This window comes from Gambusia affinis, linkage group LG02 (genome assembly GCF_019740435.1).
Source record: "Gambusia affinis linkage group LG02, SWU_Gaff_1.0, whole genome shotgun sequence".
NCBI classification, from domain to species: domain Eukaryota; kingdom Metazoa; phylum Chordata; class Actinopteri; order Cyprinodontiformes; family Poeciliidae; genus Gambusia; species Gambusia affinis.
In genome coordinates, this window is record NC_057869.1 from 32,281,964 (window position 1) to 32,306,767 (window position 24,804).

Here is a 24,804-nt window from a genome sequence, read left to right on the forward strand (position 1 = left end):
AAACCAATGACAACCAGGAAACATCGGAGATGACCGATTCCAGCCTCAGCACTCCTGGAGGGTAACCAGATATCTGATAGTGTAATACAGTTTTAACATGCATCACAATCCAATAGAACTTCACAGGTTATTTCTGTGCGTCACTCATGTAAAATATTTTCAGAGTTCTATGGAAAAAAAACTGAATAACTTCTAAAAAATTCACAATGCTTGTGAATTTTACCCTCAGACTCCATGTATAATTAATTATGCATGCTGTTTTTTTTTAGTTTCCGATAACTATGTGTATGTATGATTGAATTGAAATGGTTTTTTTGTTTGTTGTGAAATGGAGCTATATAGATGAAGTGAACTGAATTTAATGTATACAGTACAGACCAAAAGTTTGGACACACCTTCTCATTGAATTCAATTAGAAAGTGTGTCCAAACTTTTGGTCTGTACTGTATATATATATATATATATGTATATTTATTTATTTATTTATTGAGCAGCAGCTCAGTGGTTGTGCTAAATATCAATCTGTTGCTGAAGGTTATCAGTGATTGCAGCTCAAACAGGCTGATACCAGAAGAAAACATGAATTACTAAGGCACTACAATAATAATTACACTTAAGCACCTTAAAATGAATGTTTTTCATGTTCATAAGGTTGAGACTCCTTTAATGGAGTTCCACACAGACCCCAGGCACAGTTTTATATTTCCACCTTTACACTGATCAGATGTAACAGATCATGCAGTTCAATCCCAAACCTCTGATCCACCTAAAGAATAGAGGTTTATATGAACAACTAAATTAATTAATGTGAATTGACTGCAACGCTAGAGTGATTAATAGGAATAGCATAAAAGGTTTTCAACAAACCATTTTCAAAATAAAATGTAAATAAAAACAAAATAATTTTTAGATACTGCCTTCAGACACTTCTATATTTTCATGGCTCTAATTTCCTAATAGAAGAAGACATTCTTAGTTGAATACAAATAATTTTAAAATTAATCTTCTAGGAGTGCAAATAATTTTGGGTTTAACTATAAATAATCACAGATTATAATTATGTGTTGTTCTCATTGTGTTAGGATAATTTTATTATCATTGTTACAGCTGTTGTAGTGTTACTAGGGTCATCTATATGTTAATTGAAATAGGTGTGTGGGACAGAGTTGACCTTACTTTAACACTACAAGTGTGTTCTTTGAAGATGGTCTTCTGAGCGTTCCCTTAGTCGTAAAACTGCATTTGTTATATGTTATTTCCTGGGGGCTCCTAATCTTATTAGCACCAGCCCCTTTTGTTCTTGTTTTTGTGTTAATAAAAGGCAAGTTCTACTGCAGAGCTTCAGAACACATGGTGAACTGTTCTGAGGAGCAGTTCTCTGTGTCTTCTCCTTCTGCAGAAGCTTGGTTAAAAACTCATAACGTTGTCTGTGGATCTTTCTTTATATTTAGGTAAACAAAAATACCTAACACATTGGAAGACACTAAACTTGAGTTGAGCCAAAACATGAAACAGTTTCTTCCATTTTTGCTTAATATTTAAACTGTATACATATCCTCTAAAAGTTAGGACTTCCATGTTTTGTTGAAAACCCATCTGAATGATTTGTTTTCTGGTTTGTCTTGCAGCAGTGGATGAATGTGGAAGACTGAGTCTCACCATAAAGCCCATCATGACCACAGTAGTCAGGTAAGCTGGCATTCTGTCTGTACACGTTAGCTTCACTTTCTCATCCTAAAACACACAAAAGCAAACACAGACATGCATGAACAGAAAAGCAGAAAGTATGAATACATAAAATCTCTCCACTGTGGGTTGGACCTGTGTGTTTGTCATGTTTTCTGTTCTCCTTTCAGAGTGGCCCAAAAGTTGCACACATCAGGCAACATAAATGTGTGCATGCTGCAGCTCCAGCTGCAGTGGAGCAGAACTAATGCCACCCCAAGCCATCATGTCACATCCAAGCCCACAGAACGAGGTCAGGGTGCTGGAGCCTCTGTGTGTGTTCATTTAGGGAAGGAAGATGTAACCTTGGAGAAGAGCTGAGGGCTGTTAACCAACAGCCTACCATGTGTTAACATGAGTCTCTTTATCGCCGCATCACTTCCTGCTTAAGAATAAGCTGCTGCTAAACATCATTACATGTGTCTGAGCTGCTAGAGAATAGCTAGTCCTTATTGTGCCGTTTATTGTGATCAGAGGAATACATCATGAGGAAAATTGGGTAATTATTAAAAGGTCCCACTGATGATTTCTGCAGCTAAAAGAGGCCTCATGTTTTAGATGGATTTTTTTCTGATTGAACCAAAAAGTCAACAATATAATAATCAGAAATGAATACTTTATTTATCCCAAAGGGAGAATAAATGTTCCTTCAAAAAGGTTGCAGTGCTGATGGCTGAGCAAAGTAAGGATCTCCTGTAGCAGTCTGTCTTACAGTAAATCTGAGGAATCCTCTGACTGAAGACACTTTGCTGTTGTATGACAGTCCATAATTTTTTTGATTCAATATCAGTATGTTATTAGATTTCCTATTTTCAAGGAGTTGCCGTTTTCCCCACTGGTCAGAAGGTATTTTTATGGACAAACATCACTAAAGTGATTTTCCAGAGGGGATCCGCTTCATCAGACTCCTCCAGAGTCTGACCTCAGTCCTACCTTTGGGGCTCCTTGGTCTTGTCTCATGGTCTTTTCTGCGACCCGCAGCTCATACTCAGCTCTGTTGTGGTCCTGCAAGAGACAGCAGTTAGCCTGCTACATTTAATCAGATTGAAATTTACTGAGCAAGAGTAAGATGAATGTCCTGGAAGGACTGTCAACTGGAAAAAGGAATGTTAAGAAGCATGTGAGCTTTGGAAATGAGCATCATAAGCAATGTGTGTTTGAGGCTTTGCTTGTAAAAGAGAACAGTGCAGCATCAGGGATGAAGAGGAGCACATCCAAAATAAAGCTTCAGCTAGAGCTAACTGATGGGAACTAAATGTAAAAAAGTTCCATACTGCAGCCTTAATGTAAAATCATTGATCTGAGATTTGGTCTGTGATTTTCACTGTCAGCATCAACGGCAGCGGCGAGGTTGATAACAGTGTTCCAGCAGCTTAGAGGATGGATTAAAACTCCACTCTGTTTAAGTTGGATGTTTGCCTGGTCTTTTCATCCCCTACCGTGTCTTCTGATTACTGCAACTTTTTGGTTTTTTTGTTTAAAGGTTGAAGCAGATGTTGGACATTCTTCTTACCACATGAGCACTATTGTTCACCAACATGGGATGACTACACAACTTCAATTTTAGGCATTTGGTTGGACATAATAAAATCGTCAACCTTGTTGTCAATAAATGTTATCAGCTTGATCATTACCAGTGGAACCCATGACAAACCTGGAAAGGGAAGAGGAATGACCAGACTTAGGAGAAGTTTGTGGAATTCCTCATAAGGATCCAACATGTGGTTCTATGTGAGCCAGCAGAACTTTACTCATCATAACTTCCTTTGGATGACTAAAATAACTTGCAGAAATCCAACATAAGCACCTAAAAACGGTACAGATAGCTGGTTCCTTAGTAGATCAAGATACCTTTCTGGTCATTGAGGCATTTGAGTGCTAATAAGAAATTGTTGCTCTAAAAACCAAAGTGATGGAAAAAGGCACAAAGAAGAGCTAGAGTCTGCACAAAGTTGTGAGCAGCAAGAGGTCCAGCCGCAGCGTGAGCCTCAGAGAAACACCCAGGAGCCACGGCTGAAACTCTACAGGGCCAGAAAACAGGGGCCAGCCCAGGCAGACAGTTAGGCTCCAGAGAGCCAGGGGGGGTAAGTTAACAGCAGCTGCTTACAAACAGGCACAGATTAAAGGAAATAAACGGAATAAGATCCAAACCTTATAGTGCTCCTGTGAATTACAACACACACACACACACGCACGCACACACACGCACACACACACACACACACAAGTCAGTGTCTGCAGATGAAACTGTTCTTAAGTTCAGAAGATGCAGCGCTGCTGGCACAGTCTGAGCCAGAACATCACTGAGCATTCACAGAACATTACAGAACATTTACGGAAGAGTGATATTTTCACCTGTTAGAACTCAAACATCTCGTTACTGCTTTGAAAAAAATCTACATGAATATCTTGCAGGCTTTCATGACTCTTCATGTCAGAACATGTCTAGAGAAATCTACTGCTGGACATTCTGTAATCTTAGTGTTTCTATTGCACCAATTCATTTATTCTAATATTAAGATTTATTTAAACTTTTATGAGAACATTAAAAAATGTTTCATGTATTTATAAGCATGAATATATAAAAACATTTCTATTCAAGTTCAGTTCTGTCCTCTTGTCTCATGTCCTTGTAACCCAGGTGGCCACCATGACCCAATCACCTTCCCTTTAATGTGTCCCTTTAAATTGATTGTCGTGTGTGCTTCCGGGTTTCTCCTCTTTTCTCCAAACATTGCTGCTGCTCATTGTTGGCTGTCTGGTCGGTTGTTTATAAAACAACCAGAGCGTTTAAATCGACTCATCGGTCGTTTTGTCTTTGAGACCTGAAGATTTGTGGTTGTGATCCATTGCCAGAATTGAACAAGTTACCATTGCATCCACCTCCTCAGACAATCATTACTCGACGGTCAGATTTTTTTTCCTCCTTGGATTCACTTCTTTGACGAAGGAAGATGGCGAGCTACCCACCCACCACCTGGTGGTAGGAAATGGAACTGCATTTTTCCTACAGGAAATGAACTAACTCTTAAGGAGTATTGCAAGGGGAAAATAATTATTTCCTCTTTGCTTTTGGACCTTTTGTGGACTCTATTGGATTCTGACATATCACTGATTATTATTATAATTGTTTTTGTTGGTTTGTTTTTTCTCCTTCTGTTTTTTTTGGAAATGTATTGTTTTGTTGTTTTGGTATTATTATTATTATTATTATTATTATTATTATTATTATTATTATTATTATTATTATTATTATTATTATTATTACCACTGCAATAAATAGCAGTATTAACAAACTTTACTTTTGCATCAGTTGTATTAATTATCCACCCCTATCATGACTCCATATCGTACCTACTTCTGATTATACAAACTGGTTAATACTACACCTTGCAGTCAGAGCTGCGCAGTGAAAAAAGCGCTACATCCTTCCAGTTTGCCAGTTCATGTCTCACTACACTCAGTTGTTGTTATAACCGAGTGAAGGCTGGCTCTAATTGGTTAAAGAACCATGAGCACGATATTAAAGCTATTTATTAAACAGAAAATGTGATTTAACAGAAAGTGAGTGGTTGTTATGAATTATTTTATAAGTTAATATCAAACTTTATTCAAGGGGTGAAAGAGTCATTATTTGCTATAAAACGTGACAGGTTTTGATTTAGATGAATGAAAATTCTTTGACAGACTTAGGGTATCTTTCAATTGTATTTTCCATAAAAAGGCTCATGTTTTCAGCCATTTGTATGAATTTCCCTCATCATGTAGGACAGGTTAGCAATTTCTCTGGATAATCTCACCTCCTCTTCCATTCCGTAATCCGTCAGGTCCCAGACGTAGTTGAGCCGCATCTGGCGCCTCTTCCAGTGCTCCATGAAGAGAACAGCTGCAGAGGCGAGCAGCAACATAACACAGTCACAACACACTTATCAGCATTCTGAACATAAATCTGAGTTTTTACAAATATATCAACGACACGTGAAGGACAAGCTACTGTCATGATAAACACGGTCTGTGTAAATGAAATGAAATGAAACTTTATTTCGAACATGATAGTAGCATAAAATCATACACAAGAACAAGGAATGCAAAAGACATATTTTTGTACCACAGTAATCTTAACATCCTCGAAAAGGAGTAGGAAGAAGTAAGAAACTTATGAACTCCTAGCCCCTAAACTCATACAATATTTTCAGATGGACCCTCATTAATAAATCCAATCAAAAATCAAAAATAAACAGGTTAATTAATTTTCCATTTTATCTGGATTTACATATGTCTAAATATATACATCCATACTCACACACTCATATGTGTGTGGGTATGACTGTACCCACACATCCATACCCACAGAAATATATGTGAACTAACTCACACATATTTCTATATTTTGTGAAAATTACCTCTTTATGTTTCCGTTTAAATTGTATTAAATTTTGACTTTGTTTTAATTCCTCATTTAACTTGTTTCATAATTTAACCCCATGAATTGAAATACAAAAGCTCTTTTTTGTTGTTCATAAACTATTAAATCTTTGTCTTCCAACTAAGACTGATTTTTTAATTTCCTAGCAAACCTAACTGAGGTTCATCACCACGTCCAGCTGGAGTTCCAGTTCTGTTCTGATTTATTCACATGTATGCTGCAGTGTAAGTGTAAAACTCAGATGCAGGTTTTGTTATTTAGCTCCGTTATTAATCTGGAGTGAGAGGCCAGCTCCAGATTGCTGCAGCACTGAGACACTGTCAGAGTCCAGTTCATATGAACACAACACTTCTGCAGTCTGAAACCCTGCTGCTGCCGACAGATGGCTGGGAGATTTGGCAGGACATCAGAGGAGGGCAGTCTGTGTGTTGGCCTTATGGATTCGTTTTGGAAATTTCTCCTAATCAGGACTCAACTTGCAGCTAAAGGTCTTCTCTAATCTTACCTTGAATGGTAGAAAAAAAAAGATATTTTTTTGCCTGCGGATGCAGATGAGTTATAATTTGCACCATTTATCTGTGCACACTTACCCCAAAGAGCCATGAAGATGGAGAAGAAGACTGTTGCTGGGTTGTCAAACAGGTGGCTGGCTCTGGCTGTGCCACATGCCGTCTCCAGCTTCCAGTAGCTGCAGGCACTGTCACACAGCGGACACATGGTGATGTTGTTCCTGGGATCACAGATCTCCATGCTGACAGACAGAGAACCTGGATTACTGAATGGTCATCAGAAGGGTCTGCTTCATTAACGCCAAGGGGACGGTGGTGAGGAGGAGAGGTTTTCTTAATGTCGTCTTTACACTTCATAGACTCAGTTTGATTGGAGACCAAAGTTGTAACATTTGTTCCATTTCCAGCTGCTGCTGTTCTCTTTCATGTTCCACTAAGCAACCTGCTCCACCCTCGCCTGCAGAGGTGCTGCACCATGACCCACTGAAGGAAACCACCTCAGAAGAAGACACTGAGCAACTTCTTCACAAAATGTAGACTGACATCAGATTTTAGACAAAAGACAAAAGAGTTCTCTTTTGTCATTTCTCCTGCTAGACTCATGTGTTCATTTTGGTTGTATTTACCCAGAATGCCCTGCTCTGTAGTCCACTTCTCTTGGTGTTCATATATGCATTTTGCCCACACCACAGTTCACTTCCACTGAGGTGAGATTGAGGTTTGTAGCCCAGAATTCTCTTGTTTGTTCTGCGTCAGAGTTCATTAACACATTCTCACCTTCCCAAATGAACCGGCTCTAAATGAACAAACTAGAGTTTGATTAACGCAAACTAAAGAGGTCTGGTGTGAATGAAATCTAACAATCAAAATGGTGTTTCTTCTCACATGAAACATTAATGGTTATTTACAGCAGGTGTGGTCCTCTGCTTAAGGGAGGACAGAAAGGCTTCATGTTTGCATGGAACCAGTCTCTCTAACTGGAAACTGGAGTGGCGAATCAGTTCAGCATTAAGAGCCAAATTAAGCTCATCATCACTGTAAATAGTCTAACAGCAATTAGCTTTATACCACATTGCAGTGGTATAAAGAAACTGTTTTTTTCCTAGTCCCTAAGGTTTTTATTTTTAAAAAGTTCAGACCACTTTAGGTGTGGTCTGAACTCTGTATCAACTCTTTCATATGTCAGTAAGAACAGAACAATGTTTAAGTGTAGTAAGAAGTTATTTATGCAGAAAACTTATGAGCTCCCTCTGCCAAGCTGGCCGAGGTGGGAGTGTCTCAAGCAGGAAATTTTTAAAACATGTAGGATAATTTACTTGTGTCTCAGATTTGGAGGTACAGTGAACCCTGGGTTGCGTTCCAAAAAGAACCCGTGATGGGCGAAATTCGTGAAGTAGTTACCTTTATTTTTCACAGTTATTATGCAGCATAATTAAATACTTTACATTGAAACCAAAGAACAAAGCCTGTTTTCAGGCCTAAGCATTTTTCTTTAACAAATATAACGCTTTCTTACAAATAACTACAGTAAAATAATCATTTTAATCATCAACACAAAGTACAAATTGTGACTCGCGTATTTCGCTGCGGCCTGACTCCGCTCTCCAGTGATTTTTTTTCTTCGTTTTTTGAGAAGAACATAGTTATCGGTAGTTGTTGTCGCTCTTTTTTCATCTGGGCAAAAACATTTACCAAAATTTGCCAAGCTGTATTACATATATTTAAATACTGTAACGTCATTGGCACACAGGTAGAGAAGAAGCGCGGAGACTGTTTAGCCAATCAGGAGTAGAATACAATGCACTGTAAAAAAAAAACAAAAACTGCACAAAAAAATCAGCGAGGCCGTGAAAGGTGAACGCGTTATAGCGAGGGGTCACTGTATTTAGCTGTGGGTTGTGTTGTCCTCTTTAAAAACTTCCTGGTTACATCCCTGCTCTTAAGAAGGCATTTAATTTAAATACCAATAATCAAACATTAATACCTTTAAATATTTTGAATATGACACACTAAATTAAAACTCACTCAAAGGTTAAACACAATGGATCTGACGCACATTTATTATAACGATAATAAATATCGTCCTTAATTTAAACTCTGAGGAGTCATTGTTTCTTTCTGATTTTTCTCACTTTTGTTCTGTCTTTTTCTTCTTGATAAATTGCTCCATATCTGAAATCCATGAACATGCCACTCTGTCCGTCACCGTGGTGCGCACGGCATTGACAGTGCCATGTGATCAGAGCCGGTATCTGTGCTACCTTGACAGATTTTCCTGCCATATGTGTAGCACAGATAGTTAGTACACCGGTGTGTTATGTACATTAAGTTGCTTTTGGTTGTGTTGCGTCAACGAGTATGGGAAATTTCAGTATTCCCACAGAATCACATTTTAAGTACCATTTTTTTAAAAAAAGGAAACAGAGCCAGTAGTAAACGGTAGGAACACAGAGCTGCCAGGAGTTGTGAAAAAAATGATTGCATCTTATTAGAACACACCCTCCCAGCCCTGAAGGAGTTCCCTCACTGTGTGTGTTTTCTGAAACCTTAATTCTCCCATTAAGGCCAGTTCACAGCATTGCCCAACATTAGCCAACATGATCTGGTCATGCATGTTAGCAAATGACTGTGTGGCAACAGAGCACAGAGCTGAGCTCCATATTTTTCCAGGGTTTGGTCTCAGATCGGTGCATGCTGAGACGGACTCTACTCTGTAAGATGTTTTCACTGAGTCAGCTCTCTTTGCATAAGCACACCTTAACATGTGGGACTGCTTGAGGCTGGAAATCACTTCCTTACAACTAATTACTAATGAACTAAGATCAACAATATGGAGAAGTTACATTCTGGAAGTTTTTAATCACCATTGGTTGAAGGGATGGATTATATGAATGAAGAAAAAACAATGAAAGTTGACAAAAAGCAAGATCGGAAAAGTGTTTTTAACATTAATACGGCATTTATGCATGTGCTGTGTACCTAGGTATGTTATCATCAACTGTGGCGCAGCCGTAAAGGAACACAATGACTCCAACGACGGCAGCTGGGATGAGCATCTGGGTATAAACTCCTAACCAGGCGAAGTAGAGCCCAACTTTTTCTCCAAAGTACTTCCTGTTGGAAGAAACATGAATGCTTAAGGTCATCTGCATCTATAGAGAGTCAGATATTAAAAACTTATCCTTTTAATTTTTTGGGGGGGAATCTAACAACCGTTCTTTGCTGACTCAACATGTCTCTGACTGGACCAGCTTTGTCACTACGTGTAACTGGTCAGACTGGTGCTACAGTCTGGCTATTCTTCTGCTCCATAAATAAATGGAGACTCCTATCAGATCTGGTCCTGACTCTCATTAGCCAGAGACCTGGATGTTTCCAGAAAACTTGAGCTTACAGCTACATGATCCAGTACTTAATGGGTTTATTCAGAAGGTTCTGACCTGATCAGTCCAATAGGCTGATACTTGTAGAAAACACTGTAGCTGGCCCATTCCTCGAACAATAACTGTGAAGAGAAGTCAGAGTCATTGATTACTGTCAGGTTTCTACAGATGTGAAGAGTTGAGCAGACCAAATAAAGAACTGGATGGCAAACAAGCACAATGAAACATATTTGTTAGAAGAAACAGTAAAACCAGACAGACTAATGCAAATATGTCCATTCAAACGGATGTGTTACTTTTTGTTTGATCTCAGTAATCATTACAACTGATAATTGATTCACAAGTGTCATCAGTTATAGCTACAGAGTTCTGACTTGAATGCATCAGAGCAGCCCTCATCATGGAAGCTTCCTGCAGTAAAACATCCTAACACAAGAATCCTGCAGAACCTCATCTTGTCCTCATGCTGAACAGAAGAGAGCAGCTGGCAGCGGCAGCGCTCCGTGTCCATGTTATGATCCCACTACTGGTAGGCGAATATCACAAATCACTTGGAGGGGCCAGTGGAACATTTTCACACATACTGTAATTACACTCTCCATCTACAGGCAACGCAACAAGCAACAAATGAAGTCATTTTATGAGCAAGCAGCAGCCCAGTGAAGAGCCTAGATGGCAGACTGAGCGTGACACCCAGCTAACAAGAACTCGCCACACTCCTGTTCCCACTCTCCATCTAAAGGTCCATGAGAGAATGAAGCCGACTAGAGCTGCTTTTCTGATCCTCCAGAACATAAGAGGGCTTATTAAGCTGTTGCCTTAGTGACTCACATCCCACAATATAATTATGGATGTAGAGTGGAAGCAAGGGTGGATGTGACTTCAAAAGCATGAACTCTGATTTCCAACTGCAAGCTTCTATAGGAGGAGGAACAGACTCAGACATGTCCAGATGGTCACAGTGACGGTTAGCTGGAGAGATCAGCTTCATCGTCTAGTTTCTAATTAAGCTCTTAAGATTAGCCCTCCTTGGGCTGCCACCTTATCGTGGTGGAGGGGCTTGAGTGCTCCAATGATCCTGGGAGCTATGCTGTCCGGGGCTTCATGTCCCTGGTAGGGTCACCCAAGGCAGACAGGTCCCAGTCTGAGTGGACCGTGTTCCGTGCCTCCATTGTCGAGGCGGCTCATCTGAGCTGTGGCCGCAAGGTTGTCGGTGCCTGTCGCGGTGGCAACCCTTGAACCCGTTGGTGGACACCTTCGGTGAGGGAAGCCGTCAGGCTGAAGAAGGAATCCTATCGGGCCTTTTTGGCCTGTGGGTCTCCGGAAGCAGCTGATGGGTACCGGCGAGCGAAGCGGCATGCAGCTCTGGTCGTTGCTGAGGCAAAAACTCGGGTGTGGGAGGAGTTTGGAGAGGACATGGAGAAAGACTTCCGTACGGCTTCGAGGCGATTCTGGTCCACCATCCGGCATCTCAGGAGAGGGAAGCAGTGCAGCACCAACACTGTCTACAGTGGGGATGGTGTGCTGCTGACCTCAACACGGGATGTTGTGGGCCGGTGGGCAGAATACTTCGAAGACCTCCTCAATCCCACCGACATGCCTTCTATTTTGGAAGCTCAGCATGGGGACTCTGGGTTGGGCTCTCCAATCTCTGGGGTCGAGGTCGCCGAGGTGGTCAAAAAGCTCCTCGGTGGCATGGCCCCGGGGGTGGATGAGAGCCTGGAGTTCCTCAAGGCTTTGGATGTTGTAGGGTTGTGTTGGCTAACGCAACACTGCAATATCGCATGGACATCGGGGGCAGTTCCCCTGGATTGGCAGACCGGGGTGGTGGTCCCCCTGTTCAAAAAGGGGGACCGGAGGGTGTGCTCCAATTACAGGGGGGTCACACTCTTAAGCCTCCCTGGCAAGGTCTGTTCTGGGGTTCTCGAGAGGAGGGTCCGTCGGATTGTCGAACCTCGGATTCAGGAAGAGCAGTGTGGTTTTCGTCCTGGTCGTGGAACACTGGACCAGCTCTACACCCTCAGCAGGGTCCTGGTGGGTGCATGGGAGTTCGCCCAACCAGTCTACATGTGTTTTGTGGACTTGGAGAAGGCGTTCGACCGTGTCCCTCGGGGAGCCCTGTGGGGGGATCTCCGGGAGTATGGGGTACCGGGCTCCTTGATACGGGCTGTCAGGTCTCTGTATGACCGGTGTCAGAATCTGGTCCGCATTGCCGGCAGTAAGTCGGGCTCGTTTCCGGTGAGAGTTGGACTCCGCCAGGGCTGCCTTTTGTCACCGATTCTGTTCAATACTTTTATGGACAGAATTTCTAGGCACAGCCAAGGTGTTGAGGGGATCCGTTTTGGTGGCCTTAGGATCGCATCTCTACTTTTTGCGGATGATGTGGTCCTTTTGGCTTCATCGGGACGTGATCTGCAGCTCCCGCTGGAGCGGTTCGCAGCCGAGTGTGAAGCGGCTGGGATGGCGATCAGTGCTTCCAAATCCGAGGCCATGGTCTTGAGCTAGAAAAGGGTAGAGTGCCTTCTCCGGGTCAGGGGGGGTGTCCTGCCCCAAGTGGAGGAGTTCAAGTATCTCGGGATCTTGTTCACGAATGGGGGAAGAAGGGAGCGGGAGATCGACAGGCGGATTGGCGCAGCGTCTGCTGTCAAGCGGGCGTTGTACCGGTCCGTCGTGGTGAAGAGAGAGCTAAGCCGAAAAGCAAACCTCTCGATTTACCGGTCGATCTACGTTCCCACCCTCATCTATGGTCATGAGCTTTGGGTCATGACCGAAAGAACGAGATCACGGATACAAGCGGCCGAAATGGGTTTTCTCCGTAGGGTGGCTGGGCTCTCCCTTAGAGATAGGGTGAGAAGCTCAGTCATCCGGGAGGGACTCAGAGTAGAGCCGCTGCTCCTTCATGTCGAGAGGGGCCAGTTGAGGTGGCTGGGGCATCTGGTCAGGATGCCTCCTGGACGCCTCCCTGGTGAGGTGTTCCGGGCACGTCCCACCGGGAGGAGGCCCCAGGGAAGACCCAGGATACGTTGGAGGGACTATGTCTCTCAGCTGGCCTGGGAACGCCTTGGGATTCGTCCAGAGGAGCTGGAAGAAGTGGCTGGGGAGAGGGAAGTCTGGGCCTCCCTTCTGAAGCTGCTACCCTCGCGACCCGACCCCGGATAAGAGGAAGAAGATGGATGGATGGATGGATGGATAGGTTATTCTACCAGAAGGGTACTGAGCATATGTAAAGTCACAAAATGCACATTACATAGCGCCGAACAACAATCTGGAGTTTCATCTCTCATCAGCTTGGTTTCAGGAAAATCAATCGGGAATAAACTAACTCCATCCTGGCTGGAGAGGCTGGCTGATCAGATGTTAAGTGTCAAGGACTTAGACGACAAGAGATAAAGAGCAAAATGCCCAACTTGGTGATATTCCATGAGAGGCATGTTGGTTCTGCTCTTAAATCCCAGCTGTGACTGACCCTAAACTGAACTTTTACCGCCGATAGAGTAGGAATGTGAAGTTCAAAATGATGTTCCTAAAAAAGCCTCTGACATGGTTTATGTGGACCAACTTATAAAGGTTGCTGTTAGCAGGGTCTGCGACAGACTGGCGACCTGTCCAGGGTGACCCCGCCTCTCGCCCGGAACGTAGCTGGAGATAGGCACCAGCAACCCTCCTGACCCCATTAGGGACAAGGGTGAACAGAAAATGGATGGATGGATGGATGGATGGATGGATGTTAGCAGGGTTTCCATGGCAGAATGGTATCAGGATGGTTACAGCTGGGGTTAGATTAACTAATAGAGTTGCTCCACTTACCTTCCTGTCATTAGGCTCTGCAGTAACCCCCTCAATGTCTCCCTGCAAGACAAATGGAGTGTGTGTTTACTAACCCTCATCATGAGGAATACAAGACAAGATTAGATGGATTTTATTGTTCCTAAGGAAATTTGTCTTCACTGCAGACACAGACTGCTGAATAATCCAAAAACCACAATAATCATATTACATTCACTTAAAACCACTTCTGTAATAGCTCAACTATAGAAATAAATAATAGAAACTTAAAGAAACAGCAGCACAGGTTAAAATCTTAAACATCATTACCTCCAGTCACATGGAGGTAACGATGTTAAAGACCTGCACAAATGAAAAGAAACTTTTAAAGTTTAAGTTTTTCTTTGTCTGATCTGGCTTATTCCAGTAATGAACACTGAACAGACTTTCTTTGAGTTTGATAGAATGAAGACACTTTGCTCAGATATCAGGAATTATTCAGCACCACAGGACAAGTCTGCCCATGTTTTGAAAGAATCAAGCTTGAAAGAATCGGGATGCAGGAAGTTCTGTGTGTGTGTGTGTGTGAGTGTGTGTTTGAATTTTCTGCTATATCTGGGTGTGCTTTGTGTCACAGCTATCATGATGGCTGCAAAGAGGAAACTATGGTTGTCTATGGTTGTAGAAAACCATTGCATCAATAAAATCTTATTGCATCAGATTTTTCAGATCAACATATTTCTTAGATCACTTTAATATCATCAGATGGATCTGTTCCAAGCTCGCCATGAACTGGGCTGCTGCTTTGTGTCATATCAAAATATTGGACTTAAATGGCTACAAATCAAACAAGCGATGGTAAAAATGATAAAATGATCTTTCTTCCAGAATTATTTTTGCTGAGGTTGTGCAGACAGATGGCTGGAGGCCTGCAGGAGGGAGGAGGCCCACTAACATGAAAGGAGAAAGATGAAGTTGATACTCACATCATGCAATGGATAAGCAGATGTGTAGACACCGTTGGCTAGCAGACTGGTGATCCCTATAAGGAGGAATAATCACCAGGATTAAAATGAGACACTCCCAGAGCAGCAACACCCAGAGAATGAGCTGAGAGAAAATCCTTCAACAGTCTGATCAGGGTGGCATAGCATGTTTATAGAGGCATAAAACTTATAGTTCTTTCTTTTCATAATAATAGGAAGGAAAAGTGACAAAAATATATGGGAAATGAAGTGTAATTTCTGTTGTTTCTGCTCTAAGCCACAAGTCATCTTTAATGATTTGGCTTTCTGACAGGCTTGTTAGCAGTCCTAATGTCGTCCTGCCTCAGCTAACAGAGTAATGTATACATGATCCAAATCAGTTTTTGTTTTGAAAGTTTACATCAATGCACTTGAATTTAATGCAGAAAAATATAAGCACATAAAGTTAAGAAATAAAAAGAGTTTTGTCTTGATGATGGCAGAGTTCTGCTAAATCCATTAACCTAACGGGCTTGAAATTGTTAACTGTTTGTGTTACTAATGATAACCTTTAAGAAGAGTGCAGCCATTATCCCTTTGTATTAAAACAGATTCACAAAAAGGAAAATTGCTGATAAGTACATTGTAAGTGAAAGAAAGGTTATTTGGATCATCTAAACTTTGAGGTGAGAGGTTCAGATGCAGTGAAGAGTTTTTAGGACATTGATGGATGTGCAACAAGCACAGTGACTATCTCCTTCTGGAAGTGTGAAATGAAGACTTTGAGGCGATGGCCTTGTGACACGAGGACAGCAAACAAGACACTTCTGGTTAAAGAAAATATCAAGGACAGACTGGAATTCTACAGGAAAATATGAACACAGTACTGGAGCTGTTATTTTCACTGATGATTGCGATTGTTTGGAAAACTATTTTTTCCCCCATATCCATAGCAACACACAGTTCTGTATGGTGGGCATACATGGAAGCCTCCTCCTATAGCCCCTGTGTGGAGCTGGGTCTTAACCTTACATGTCTGCCCAGGAGTGAAAGAAATGGCATCACTACCCATCGTCCAAGAGTTACTTTTTTCCAACAATACTAATAATGATCTTTGTGTTTTCCAGCACAATTCAACTCCATATCAACAGTCAACACTGATAAAACAAACAAAAAACTGGAATTCTGAATCAGGAGTCAGAAAACTTCAAACATCATAGAGAACCAATGGCTGTTTGTCAAAAGTACATAAAGAGACACTGAGATAAGATGGGCCCAGGTTGGGTCTACATTGGCGACATTCAGTAAAGTTTCTAAAATAAGTGTGAACACCGAAGATATTGACTCTTCACATAAATTAGGTGTGTTTAATAAAAATATTTGCAGTGTATGAAATGGTTTTTTTCCCTCCAGGGGGTCTTTCCTGGGCTCTAGTGTCCCTCATAAGGGGAAGACATGTAGCAAATGTCATCAGATTCGGGAGTCGAACTCGCGACGGCGTCGTCGAGGACTCAAGGCCTCCAAACATGGGTCACGCTATGAAATACGCCAGTATGAAATGTTTTAATATCTCTTCTTTTGGTCATTAAAACACATAAACAAACTTATTTGACTGTATCAAAGGGGAAAAAAACAACTACATATGTATTTGATTTAGTGCCTGCCAAGTGCCAACACTTTAGTGCCCATGTTAAGTCATGTTAAGTTCACATGTTAAAACCTTTTTATATTAATACTAAGTAAAAATGATAAAAAATATGAGAAATGGTAAGATATTTTATGTTTTTGAAGTGTAATGTTTGTTGTTTCTGCTCATCGTCTAACGTGAAGAAAGTTTCTGTCATGTTCCATGTTTTTCTGTGTGTTTATTTCGAGTTTTCTGTGTTTCTATGTCTCCGTGTTGTCCTGTCTCCCTTTGATTATTTCCCAGGTGTGTCTCGTCCCCTGATTATTTAGTGTCACCTGTGTGTCTGTGTCTTTGTCGGGTCCTCGTTGATTGTCGCATCAACTCAGTCTGCCTGTTCTGTTTGCCACGCATAGTATTCTGTTGCTACCGGTGTGAGCCCTGGCTTCCGCTCAGCCGTGCCACCAGATTCTTGTGGATGTTTGGAGCATAATTTATTATTAAAACATCATTATTCATATCATTCTGGGTCTGCTGCGTCCTGCCTCATCACCTCACCACACCACTATATGACAGTTTCATATTACGTTGTGTGCTGCCTTTACCAAAGGAGTAGTTGGGTCTGGTCCATCGTATCCTCTTCAGTACTTCATAGACCTGGGAATCCAAGAACAGACATAATTAAAATATGAAAACTAAGCATGTTTGAAAATGTATACTACAACATGATTGGAGGGAATGTTTATTTGCTTATTAGATAACAAAATGAAAGTATTGCAAAGGGAAAATGAAAGCAGACAGACTGCAGAGTTTCAGAGAGCCAGTAAAAACAATTCCACCGAGTCTAATTCATGTGCTCTGCAGCAAAGGAGTGCTGGGAGTGAGCGCCTCCAGCCAATACTGACTTCAATCACATTATCTAGTCATTAGTGAAGCTCTGGGCAGTTCTGTGGAGGTGTATATATTGGTATGTGCATGTGTGTGTGTAAAGGAAGGGATTCAATGTGGAGGCGAAGAACCAGCATAGCACAGAATACAGAGATTGCTCCTCTGCCTGAAACCAAGACGTTCAACTGAGACAAAAGCACACTGAGCTAGAGGAAGCATGTTCATCTGCTTATGAAAGATGGTTTACAGTTATTATTTTAAGCAGATTGTTGTCTAGTGATCCCCTTCAACATTGTTGAAATACTCACAATGGAGCTTCTCGTCTTGCTGTCAAAGAACTTGTCTTTGTCAGAGAGGTCAAAACTAGGGAAAAAGAAGAAAAACAGACAGTTTTAATTAAAAATTCAGGAACAGAAAGAAATATTCACAGACCAGTGAAGAGTTAAGATATAAAGCTGTAAAAGAAAAAGAAATGGGCTGGAGATGCCAGAGTTCGAAAGGAGGCTGAGATGCATTATAAATCAATTATTATTAACCCAACCATAATGATGTGCATCAGTGTTATGTTTCATTTCTAATTTCTACACACAAGCAGGACAAAATAGAAGAGAAAAATGATGACATGGTGTTTCTATATGAAACATATATTCACAAGAAATAAAAACTGAAAAAGGACAGCGTTTAGTCATTGTATTGGAATTACATTTGGTATAACAGAAAACGTATCAGGAACTGATGACCTCTGCAGGCGGTTTATGTCCCAAACCCTTAGAGGAGCGTCCCATTTCTCATAGTTTAACCACTCAATGAATCCATGTTAATGTTGGAGTGTGTGTGTGTGTGTGTGTGTGTGTGTGTGTGCGTGCGCGCGTGTATGTGTGTGTGTGGCTGTGGGTGTGGGTGCACGCACACATGCAAAAACATGAATGTCAAGTGCAGGATGTATAGAGTAAAGATGAACGTTAGGTTCTGTCCATGCAGCACCAGTAACGGTTCAGACACCATCATCTGTCTGCATGTCAGGCTTCTAACTGTTAGACTGAACTGGGATCATCTGCAACAAACTAACATAAACTGTTGCTTAGTTATAACGTACAGAATAACAGAGTTCAGGTGGGAGAACTTGACAACTATAGCTGCACATTCCACCTGGCACTCATGACCAAATGACAGGAAGAAAGTCTGAAGAGATCCGTCTTGCAGTTAGCATAAAGCCAAGTAGAAGAACAGCACACAAGAGAAAAGTGAGAGCAGCATTAATAAAGATACGCTGAATGGAAACGAACTACACACTTCAACTTATCAGATGGAAATCCATTCAAATGCAGTAGAGGATTTGAATGGACACATGAGGTATGAACATTATTCCAAATGCACTCAGATGCCAGACAAACATTGTTCTGAGACATGCTTTAATGTTTGGAAGATTGTTTTAGAAATGTATTTACAATAATAGTAATAATAATAATAATAATAAATAAAAAACTGGATTGGATGTTTTCTGCTGAGTGTTCACACAAAACTGAACTATAACCAAAAATACAACAAACAAGCAAAGCTGATAGATCAACAAGAAGTTCTTGTAAATCAGATGATGACTGACAATTTATTTTTGAAGTTCTGGTTCTGACTAAACTGAACCTAGAAAATCTCTATTCATTTTTGATTGGGGACACGATCAACCGTGTGAACACTTTTAGACAAGAGGCGCTGGCTGCACATGATCCAAATCTAAAACAACTTCACAATCTAGGAGAAGAAAAACAAAAACACAAAAATAAAAAGGGTGATTGCTTTGAAAACCTCATTAAATGAGCTTTTGTCATCAGGCTTAATCTCAGGGATCCGCCCCAGATCGCTTTCAGAACAGATGAGATGTGGAAGCTGTGGAGGGAGTTCTGCTAGCTGTTAGTCAGAGCATAAATTTAGCTACTTGCTGCCCACACGCTCCTCCATACATCCCAGCAGGCTGAGGGGAAGACATGTTCTGATCCAAACACTGGATGTGAAAACCGGCTGACTGGTTGGGACCAGAGAGAGAGTCCATGAAGTCATGAGTCTTAGAGTTCAGAATCCATCCCATGTCTGCTTAGACTGCGACGTTAAAACCTCAGTCACTGTTCAGAGGATGTAGATGACCTCAATGAGTCAGACTTGTGTTTGTTTGCATGCAGTAAGCTGAGGGACGGGGGTGGGGGGCTTTCACATTACCAAGACTGAATCACTCTGCAGCGTTCCTGGCATCCTCAGCCTGCAGGCTGGCTGGCATTTCTTTCCATCACATTGTTAATGTTTTGACCAGATTGTGTTTAATAATTAAATATATTTGCTTATTCCAATCTCCTGGTTGTAATATTAGCTGTTCCCTACATCATGTTCTCTTGAAGGTATCTTGTCTATCAGGAAAACCTACACAGTTAGGTTTCCCTGCTGGTTGCATGAACTGCAGTTCAGGTTCAATGTCCAGCTTTCATTCCGCTTTGCAGCTTGGAACTGCAGGGCACAACTTATATTAGGCTCACAATTCAGATCTAACAGCTGGAGAGTGAAGGAACCAAAGCTCAGACCAGGTTTAATCATCAGAACCTGATCTCATCCCATAGTGCTCTCATTTCTGCTTTTAGATATAAAAAGTTCATTAAAATGATTCATCACCAGTGACCATTTTTCTGAATGTGTTTTTAGAAATGAAAAAGAAAAGAGGTTTGACTCACAGGTGCTGCTTCTCCTTTGAAAAAGGAAGGGAGAGCGATTTGGCATCTCCGGGCCGTTTGGGACCCACTTTTGGGTGGAGAGGATCAGTAACTTTGTGAATGAAGAGTCGGATTTTCTCCACCAGGTTGCTGCCTTGTTTCACTTCGTAAAACTGCGGAAATGAAAGATGAGTGTTGCTGTTGAAGGGAGTTGTTGTTCTCCACTGATCACTGACAGAATTAATATGGAACTGATGGTTAAAAAAACCTCCAATTAAATGTTGAATGGAATTAGTGGATGTTGCGTAGAATACCTGCTTTGTTGGCATCTTGAGCTTCATGATCTCAGCCTCTCGACATAAAACGGCCCAGGGAGCATGGATCTTCAAGAAGCCAATTCCGGCAATTTTACCCTGAGATACAGGAGGTTAGACTGAACAACCTGCCCATCTAATCAATGATCATAATAATAATCCAGTGACTTATTTATTTACTATTTTAGATCCTTTCAAACTGTACCGAAACAGACATGGTGATGAAGAGGCTGCATCAGTGATGAAAGTGTTGGGTTCAAAACCTTTTCATACTCAGGGGCTTTAAGGGACTTTAATGACTTTGTTAAACCAATAAATGCCACATTTATTATCAAAGAAGTTGAAATTTGAATCCTCATAGTAAAATATTGAACCAGGTTTAACAATAATACCTTTTAAAAAATTTGAAGTCAAACTCTTGACTAAAATGAGCCATAATCTCCTTTATTTCCGGCTGAGTCTCATCATAGATGATTTTCCCAACATCCTGAATGATAAAGCTTTCTTTTATAAACACATAAATAATGGTCTTCATTTTTATTTATATTTGTTATGCTGAATAGTTTGTTATAGACCATATCCTACGTCAACGTGTCTTTAATTCTTTATTAAATTTTAATAATAAATGTTAAATGTAGCTTTGAAGAATTCATTAATGATCACGTTGTGCGAGGATTTCTGGAGGAAAAAAATACAAAATGAACACTCTGCCTCTAAAAGCATCAGATCAGTTCTTCAGTTTGATGAAAATCATCATCTGCATCTATTTGAGTAAAACACTCGTCTGTCTCACTGCCTATAAACGGCCTGCAGCCTGTAATGTTATATAAAAGCACTAACACAGTCAGACGTACTTCAAGCCCCTCAGTTCTGACCTCTAACCTTTGACCTGTCTGATGAAGAGATAGAGAACTGCTATGTGTGTAATCTGTGAAAAAAAAAGCATTTTCTAGGAGATAAGTGATGAATAATAAAACAGTTCTGCACTAAAACTCTATAACAAATGCAAATATCACTGTACAGAGTAAAAATACCAATTTTATATTATAAGGAATGCAAAGGATTTGATAGAAAAACTGAACCTGTATAAACCCATATAAAATATATGATATATATTATATGAAAAATTAGGGTGTAAGAAGTTCTATAATAATAATAATAATAATAATAATAATAATAATAATAATAATAATAATAATAATAATAATAATAATTCCTTATGTACTTGGAAAGAAATCCCATTGCTTGCTTTCCATACAACAAGGGGTCTGTCCAGACCACAGACTTTACCATCAGATGATTATACAGTCTCAGGCTTTTTACTGTGACTTCTGAAGGCAGGCTACGTATCACTACGAGTCGCTAAAAGCCTTTCCCAGAAGTCAGTTTTAAACAAAGACGGCCTTGTTGCAAAGGGTCACTTGTGCCGATTTTAATGCTGTTTGACAGGAAGATGATTCAGAATTAATATGGACTCTGTTCATCTTTTGAACAGAAATTTTCTGAAAATCTTTACACTCTGCATTAATAGGTATAAACCACCTTGGATCCACGACTCCAATCATGCAGCGTACTTCTTATTCTAGGTAATGTATAAGAAAAAAGGGCTTCAAATATTAACCTCAGTTCATCAGTCAACAGCTACTCAGATGTCCTGCATGGCCGATCCTCCTCCTGTCACGGTGGATTTCTGCTTTTCAGTTAGGAAAACTGAATTCTTCTGTTTGTTTTTGGAAACTCGCTTCCTAATATTTTGGTGTTACCGTTAACACTGTTGAAGGTCCAAGTTTGTCTTTGATTCCGTTGCGTAAAATTGCCTATGACAAGATATATTAATCTTGACAAGACAACACACACTTTTTGCAGCAACAAATGACTAATCGCAAAATCTTAGAAATATCAATTGGTGTAATTTTGAAATACAAAACATTTTTTGTACTCATAATTCCACAACAAAGCTGCTGGCAGCATCCATGTCTTTGTGGTAGCAGAGTCCTGAGGGAGCAGCAGCAAGTGATAAATCTGATCTATAGAGCATATGTTGCCCATGATGAAAACAGTCCCAAAGGCCAATTTATACTGAAGAAAATTGGAATGCACACTTGATCATCATTATGTTATACTCATCAAAATGTCTGTCTGGTAGCAGAAGGCCTCATTACACTGCAAAAACACAACATCTTACCAAGTATTTCTATCTAGTCTCTAGTGCAAATATCCTTGAACAAATGAAAAAAGACTAAACCAACATAAAAGTAACTTTTCAGCAAGATATACAAACTTGTTTCAAGTAAATACATTTTTAACAATTTTTTTTTTTTAAACTTCTAGTTCCACTGGTAGATTTGTTCACTTACAACAAGACATTTTTCTCATAGGTGAAAAACAATCTACCAGTGGAACAAGTAATTAATCTAAAAACAAAAAATTTCATAAAAAATGTGCCATTTCATAAAAGCTGAACCACTCTCACCCCTTCGTCCGTCTCCAGCTCCAGTCCCATCTCCTGAAGATTTTGCTCAAACTCCTCCCGCTTCAAGCGCTTGTCATCCTCATGATAATTAGCCTGTTGCTCAGTGGCTGCAACCTCTGGGTCTTCCTTTGGCCGCAGCGGCGCTCGGCTGCTCCTGGAGCTCAGGCTGCGCCGAAGCCAATGGAAGATGCCGTTGTCACTCAGCTTGGATGACTGGCGTTGGACGGCGCTGGGCTTCTGGATGCCGTAGGTCAGAACATAATCCACACGCCGCTGTCCATCAGAGAAGTACGGACCAAGGGGCAGATGCAGAAGAGAGCCATCGCTCGCATAGAGAGTTTTCATTGGCTGGAAAGAGGATAGAGGCTGAATATCAGAAACACATTCAGTAAAAGTGTTATTTAATAGCAAGAAAGCAAAACAAGTTAACAGCCATCAGAGTCACAAATATACCTTCATCTTGATCTCACACAAAACATGAAATAGGAAGAGATTTTTCTTGCACAGAGTTGCTTAAAATTCATATAATACCCTCTTCCTAATTTTTTTAACTTCTCTAAATCAGCTACATGTTCAGCAATTGTTGACAGTTGGAAAAAACCTTCAAACAAAATCTGAATTGCCCGGCTAATGTCGACTGCACAAGATGATTTCAGGTAAAAGATAAAATTCTTGCAAATACTTCAAAACAAACACCAGCATGACATATCGTGCAAAATTCACTTTTTTTTAACCCTTAAATATATATTTTGTATACTTTAAGTGTCTAGGAGTGTAAGAAATATAAATGTATTCTTTTTTTCTTTATATCACCCCATTTGCTGTGGAACTGCTAAACAAGGACATGATGTCCAGCTAATAAGTTTTGTGAATCTGCTATTTTTTGTCCAAGTTCAGTTATGCCAAAGTTGCAAATAAACAAGTCAAAATGTTTGATGGTAGCGTGTTTTCCCCCAAATTACCTACGGTACTCAACAAATGGAAGGCTGCAAGGCCTGAGAATAACATGTTTTAAAAATGTTCCTGTGTTAGTTCCTTTAACAGTTTTAGCTTAAATTATGAAGAAGTGGAAGAATCTTTTAGAATGGAGGGAAGTAAAACTGAATTTGACATGGTTCTTAACTTTGTCTATTGTTTCATCTGAACAATCATGTATGTTCTCTACGTGGTAAACATGAAGGATGTTGTTATTTGGAGTTCTCTGGTTGAACAGACTGGTATCTCATTACCAGTATAATTCTTTTCAAATAAAAACACAACATGATTCAGAAGTGATGGATGCAGTACAGTGTGACGTTGATGAGCTCCAGGGTGAGTGGAGTTTTCAGCTGTTTCCAGCTCAGATCACACATGAATCACTGGATCACCTGAAACTATGCAGAACATCTAGGTTTCTTAACAACTGATGGCCTTTAGGAAAACTAAATTTTTCTAATGCAAATTATTAAAATTTTAGACGGGGGGGGGCTGCACAGTGGCACAGTTAGTAGCCTTGCAGCAAGAAGGTCCTGGGTTCGATTCCCGGCCCGGGGTCTTTCTGCATGGAGTTTGCATGTTCTCCCTGTGCATGGTGGGTTCTCTCCGGGTTCTCCGGCTTCCTCCCACAGTCCAAAAACATGACTGTCAGGTTAATTGGTTTCTCTAAATTCTCCCTAGGTGTGAGTGTGTGTGTGAATGGTTGTGTGTCCTGTGTGTCTATGTGTTGCCCTGCGACAGACCGGTGACCTGTCGAGGGTGACCCCGCCTCTCACCCGGAACGCAGCTGGAGATAGACACCAGCAACCCTCCCAACCCCATCAGGGACGAAGGGTGAACAGAAAATGGATGGATGAATGGAACTCATGACGGAAGATTTAAATAGGGTGATACCAAACCCTCGTAAAATTATTGAAAATCCACACTATGTTTTTTTTATTAAAAGAAATCAGTGTTCAGACTCCACAAAAGAAGGTTAATTAGCAGACAAACCCTGTTAATCAAATTCATGGATTAACTTACAAGTATTAAATGTTTTGATTAAAGTTTTATTAGCTTGATGC

The 24,804-nt window shown here is 40.7% G+C and overlaps 1 protein-coding gene across 3 annotated transcripts in view; it reads right to left on the reverse strand.

Moving 5' to 3' along the window:
* ano1a (anoctamin 1, calcium activated chloride channel a) overlaps window positions 1–24,804 on the reverse strand; it is a 51,441-nt gene that overhangs the window by 13,078 nt on the left and 13,559 nt on the right. For 2 of the 3 annotated variants that reach the window (XM_044144863.1, XM_044144849.1), the window contains exons 3-16: window positions 22,766–23,113; window positions 20,293–20,391; window positions 20,000–20,151; window positions 17,594–17,648; window positions 17,003–17,054; window positions 14,795–14,850; window positions 13,851–13,892; window positions 10,101–10,165; window positions 9,640–9,774; window positions 6,742–6,902; window positions 5,526–5,611; window positions 3,877–3,888; window positions 2,659–2,730; window positions 1,660–1,734 (exon numbers count right to left, since the gene is read on the reverse strand). In XM_044144863.1, coding sequence (XP_044000798.1) covers window positions 1,660–1,734; window positions 2,659–2,730; window positions 3,877–3,888; window positions 5,526–5,611; window positions 6,742–6,902; window positions 9,640–9,774; window positions 10,101–10,165; window positions 13,851–13,892; window positions 14,795–14,850; window positions 17,003–17,054; window positions 17,594–17,648; window positions 20,000–20,151; window positions 20,293–20,391; window positions 22,766–23,113 — 1,410 coding nt within the window. The remainder of the gene's footprint in view (window positions 1–1,659; window positions 1,735–2,658; window positions 2,731–3,876; window positions 3,889–5,525; window positions 5,612–6,741; window positions 6,903–9,639; window positions 9,775–10,100; window positions 10,166–13,850; window positions 13,893–14,794; window positions 14,851–17,002; window positions 17,055–17,593; window positions 17,649–19,999; window positions 20,152–20,292; window positions 20,392–22,765; window positions 23,114–24,804) is intronic. The other variant, XM_044144856.1, reaches the window with a different exon arrangement.